Below are 5,049 nucleotides of genomic sequence, written 5' to 3'. Positions count from 1 at the left end.
GGCGAGGAAGGCTCACTGCGGGACTGGAGAGTGGCTGGTTGTGAGCAGTGGCTGCTGCTTTGGGGGCAGGACTCCCCTCCCCAGGCATCTGCTGCTCCCGTGCTTCAGCTTCCACTTCGGCACCAGCAGTAAGCCAGATCTTTCGGTGTTTGGATACGGGTGAGGGAGACAGGAGCAGCGGGTGTTCACCAGCAGCTGGATGCCTCGCCTGTTGCAGGGACCAGCACCAGCTTCGTCCTGGTTGATTACGAAGCTTTGGGGTTAGGATGTTACTGACCCTTTTCTGCTTTCCCGAATAGACAAGCTGAGTTAAGCTTATGAACTTTGAACGCACCTCTCCCTTACTGTTGTTGTTCTACCCCACCAAGAAAGTGAGCCTGACACAAGCCCATCCAACACCGCAACCTTAAAACAGAACCTTTTTTCCCAAGAATTTGCTGCTTTTAAGCACCGCATGGAAAGTGAAATTTAATTTTTCGTGACTATAGGTTAGTTGTGGCTGCAAGTAAGTTAGACAAAATGAGAAATGAGTTTGTTTCATCCATCTCGTCTGTTGTAGAAAGGCACATCAAATTTCCAGTCATTGTTTGAATTCCAGTTTGCCGGAGTTGTGTTTGAAAAGCTGACTGTTGTGACCGCAGCAGCAGAGAGAGTATCTGTCAGTGGATGTCTCGCAGTCTAGAGGGAAGTCTCTTTTCTGGGTGCATAGGTAACTCGGCACTGGAGCTTTTGCAGGCTGGAGGGTGATGGCACATGAATCAACTAGCTGGCAGCTGCAGCAGAGATGTGATCTAGAATACACCCTATGCGCAAAACACATTCACTAACATACGAGTTACACGTACGAGGTGCTGCAAAGGGAGTAGGAATAAGCTGTTCTGTGCAGCTAGTGCAGAACAAGAAGTAAAAGCCCTATGTTTAAGAAAGGTTAGAGTTAAATTCTTTTATGCCTGTAGGGCTAAATAAACACAGGAATAAACTGTCCAGGAAGGTTATGAAATCTCAAAGGAGCTTTGCAAGATCAGTTTCCACAAATGCCTCTAAGGTCTTGTTTAGACAGAGCTGATCATACCTTGGGGTAATAACAAGGCCAGATGGCCTTACAAGGTTCCTTCCTGATGTGGTTTTCATGAACCTCTGAAAATTTCCTGCAAATCACTTGCATGTTGGTGCTTTCTGTGCATGTCATGTTACAGAAAGGTTGTTAGCAGCTACTGGTTTTGGCTGCTAAAAATAATATACTGCTGCTAGCTGGTCATCTGGGATATTGTGGCACAAAACCTTCTTGATCCTTGAGAACTGCAGGGAGAGGAGAAGCAGTCTCTTATGGGATGCTGTACTGACTTCTCCTTTCCTTCATCTCCAACAAACATAAACTGACCCATTTTAGACCTTGTGTTGTGAGTACAGGCAGGCAGGAGCTGAGAAAACAGGATCTTAGAAAAACAGGAACTTGTGCAGTTCAGAGAGGGACTGTAAGGGTCCCCAAAGTGAGAAAGGAGATTAGGGGGACGTAGGGATGTATTAAGTGACGGGACTTTTCCTGTGGTATTGGCCAAAATGCTGATAGATCATTTCTTGGTGGGTGTGGTAGCTAGAGTACATGTCTGCTGTGGAGTAGTTCCCTTCACTTACGCCGAGCATCTTCCAGCAGCTGTCCCAGTTTGGGCCAAAAGAGTGCAGATGCGCTTTCTTTTGCAGCCTCTGTTGCTGTGTATCTTACCTGTGCATAACTCCATTGTGTGATGGTAGTTTTATTTGGGGTTCTTTCTTCCTTTCTCTTACAAAGCTACATGAGTCCGGATGTTGCTTCGGGTAAAGAGATGAGTGACAGCTTTGAAGGAGCAGTAGGAAGTGGAAAACAAGAAGGAAAGTCGTCAAAGAAACATAAGAAATCCACACGCGCTCGTTCACGCCAGGAGAAGTCCAGCAGACCAAAACTGACCATATTAAATGCAAGTACAACGTCTTTGAGGGTAACTTGAGGATTCCTTTGGCTTTGCCAGAAATAACTCTTGTTAACCTTTGCCTACAGGTTTGTAACACAGGAGATAAGATGGTGGAGTGCCAGCTCGAAACACACAATCACAAAATGGTGACTTTTAAGTTTGATTTGGATGGTGATGCACCGGAGGAAATTGCTACTTACATGGTAAGACGCGGTGATGCAGTTGCCCCGGTCTCCTATTGCAGCAAGTTGCTTCAGGCAACTGAGTCTTACGTCTGCTTGTTGATGGAGCTTTCAAATCGTTTCTGTTTTCCTCTTTATTCTGATGTGGCCTTGTAGGTAGAGAATGAATTCATATTGCAGAGTGAAAAAGAGACATTTATTGAACAAATGAAAGATATTATCGATAAAGCGGAAGACATGCTGAGTGAAGATACAGAAGGAGAACGAAGTTCTGATCAGGGAACGAGTCCCCAGCAAGACACCGATAGACTGGAAATGAATGAGGTGACAAATGTTACATGAACATTTCTAGTTTCAATCTTTCTCTTAAGAGCCAGTTACTGTAATTTTACATTCCACATTGAAAAAAAAAGTTTCTTAGCCAGAAAAATAACTGTTTTACTCCATTAAGGCTGTATGAGTGCTCCTTGGAATGCCGCTCCTGGAGTGTTGATACGAGACACCTAGTTCTTCTATTTTGGGTTTGTTTTTGTTTTCTTAACAGGAGAAGCGGCAATCTCAGATGAAGACACCCGTGTATCAACAAAATGGTAAACATGCCTTTGAGTACAAATGTAACCTTAAGCTTTGAGGTGGTAATGGGTTTATGCAGATGTTTGCTAGGTTCAGGAAGAAATCCACCCGTTAGTGGTGGCTGAAAATGTATCTAGAAATACGGGTGTAACAGTGGTCCCTGCTGTCAGCAACCCGGGAGATCGCAGGCTGACCTGGATGAATCTAACAGCTGGGCATGTTGAGGGAGGTCCTGAGCTGACAATCAGTGGTGGAGAAGTCAAGAAGGTCCAGGCAAGTGTATTCTTTTCACAGCCATAACTACGCTTGCGAGAGAAAGCTAAAAGATTATGTTTGCCTTAGCAATTTAATAGAAATTCCCAGCCCATAAGTTTTCAGCTAAGCTACGTTGGTGTTACAGGGGGCAATCTTGGCCTTCTGAACACAGCCGTATCTTACGGGTTTTACAGACAAATAGAATGGGAAGGGGATTGCCCCTCGGTTGTCTCCGTAAGTGCATGCTGGTGGGAAAATGAATCCTCTGCTGAAGGGAGCATCATCTCCGCAATTCTCATTACTTCGTGTGGTGCTGTGTATTTGCCCCATGCTGACAGGGAAGAAGGATAATGTAGAACTTCTTTGAAGCTCCCAGTGCAGAAACTGGGAAACCTCCAAACTTAGACTTTCTGCTCAAAAGATCTGCTTTAATTTTTTTGCCTGTAAAGGTCATACAATTGTCTCAGTACACCTCTTTTAACATAACATCCATATTTCTACTGAAGGAAGTTACAAAGTGTGTATCGATCTGGTTTGCCAGTTATATATGCCAGGCTTTGAGGTAAGATGTGGAAGGAAATGTTAGCTAGAAAACTTTATATTTGGAAAAGTTAAGCTGTATAAAGTTTACAAAATTATCAAATCTTTTGTTGTGAGAAAACCGTCCGCAGTACCATTGTCATGTGTGTAACTATTGTCCTTCTAAAGGTATGCACACTTGAAAATAAATTTTCAAATCACTTAAAATATGTGGCAGAACCAGGAGGCATCCCTGTCTCCCTTCCAGAAGGGGTGGGAATCAAATTAGGAGCCGTTGGTACAAATCCTGGGTAGTACTGTAGAAGTTCTGGGTTTTTTTTCAGCAGGTTTTGTCAGATGATTTGGAACAAATGGAAACTGTTGTGTTTACTTACTATTTTCTTTTCATCTCAGTTTTGCATACTGGGAAAAGGTGGTTTATTATATGTCCTGTTGTGGAAAACTCTACTACTGATGCACCAGAATTTTCACCACCAGTACCTCAGAGTACGCAGCAGCCTGAAGGGCCAGGTACTTACAGTCTTTATAGAAAATATTTTCTTCTCTGAAGGTGCTGTGTCACCTCTCTTCTATTCTCACCTAACTTAGTTGTGATTGTTTCAGTTCATTTAGTCAGAGGAAGAAGAGGAGGAATTTTAAGTAATGCATTTTAAGTGTGTCCCTAGAATTGAAACAAATTGGGAATGTTCATTTGAGTTTTGGGGAAGTCTCGCCTCTGCCTTGTGCTAAAAGATAGCTGAAAGTTCTAGTCACTGCTGTTCTAATAAGCAGTGTCTTTTCAGTGAAATATTTTTGCATAATTTGCAATTCTAGGTTCTAATTTGACTTGTATAACAGTTATTTTCTGACTGGAAGCACTAATGGGGTATGCCGAGGTGTGGTTACCACTGCACTGCAAGCAGCCGGATTTTGCAGTCGGTTTCTTTCATTCTGTGCTGCTCCTTAAACAGTTACACTGCTGTCTGTGTTCTTTCCAGACCTGGAGCAGTCAGACGACCAGCAGCCGAGCTCCACGGTGACGGATCAGTCTGGGGTCTTAGCTGGTCAGCAGCTTCCCCTACCAGGTGTAGGGGACAGCCCCATCGGAGCCTCTCCATCTTTGGCACATGTTCCTGCCGCAGCATCTTCCGCAGCCTTAACGAGCCAGGCAGAGTTTCCAGCTCCAGCACTACCGGGATCAGCTCCAAACATCCTGGAGCGGGCGGCTGCTAACGGCAGCCAACGGGAGTATCCTCCGCTGAAGGCAGCGATGCCCGCGCAGCCAGGCGCTCCTGCCCCCCATGCTGCCTTGCCAGAGGAGTCTTCTGATGCTCCCCCTGCTCATCAGCCCCTGCAGCCACAGGCTGACGAGGGCACGTGTGTCCCTGATGTGGAGATAGCGTGTTGCAGTGTCGGGCCGCACAAGTCGGTTCCAGCAGCTCCTGCATCGGCCGCAGAGCCCTGCCCGCTCCCCGTGCTCCCGGACACCGTGGTTCTGGAGCGGCAGCCTGCGGCGCAGGCCCCTCACCTGCCAGAGGCGAGCCAGCCAGGCGCGGGAAAGCTCTCCTTCC

General features: G+C 45.9%; 1 protein-coding gene across 1 annotated transcript in view; it reads left to right on the top strand.

Annotated features, from left to right (window-relative positions):
* WNK2 (WNK lysine deficient protein kinase 2) overlaps nucleotides 1–5,049 on the top strand; it is a gene marked incomplete at both ends in the record, with an annotated part of 36,302 nt that overhangs the window by 7,005 nt on the left and 24,248 nt on the right. Inside the window, 6 exon segments of the mRNA XM_010143049.1 lie at nucleotides 1,790–1,955; nucleotides 2,036–2,152; nucleotides 2,288–2,455; nucleotides 2,676–2,721; nucleotides 3,893–4,009; nucleotides 4,477–4,997. Coding sequence (XP_010141351.1) covers nucleotides 1,790–1,955; nucleotides 2,036–2,152; nucleotides 2,288–2,455; nucleotides 2,676–2,721; nucleotides 3,893–4,009; nucleotides 4,477–4,997 — 1,135 coding nt within the window.

This window comes from Buceros rhinoceros, unplaced genomic scaffold, assembly GCF_000710305.1.
Source record: "Buceros rhinoceros silvestris isolate BGI_N320 unplaced genomic scaffold, ASM71030v1 scaffold40309, whole genome shotgun sequence".
NCBI lineage: Eukaryota > Metazoa > Chordata > Aves > Bucerotiformes > Bucerotidae > Buceros > Buceros rhinoceros.
Note: the sequence above shows the minus strand (reverse complement) of the source record. Positions and strands in the feature narration are given on the sequence as shown.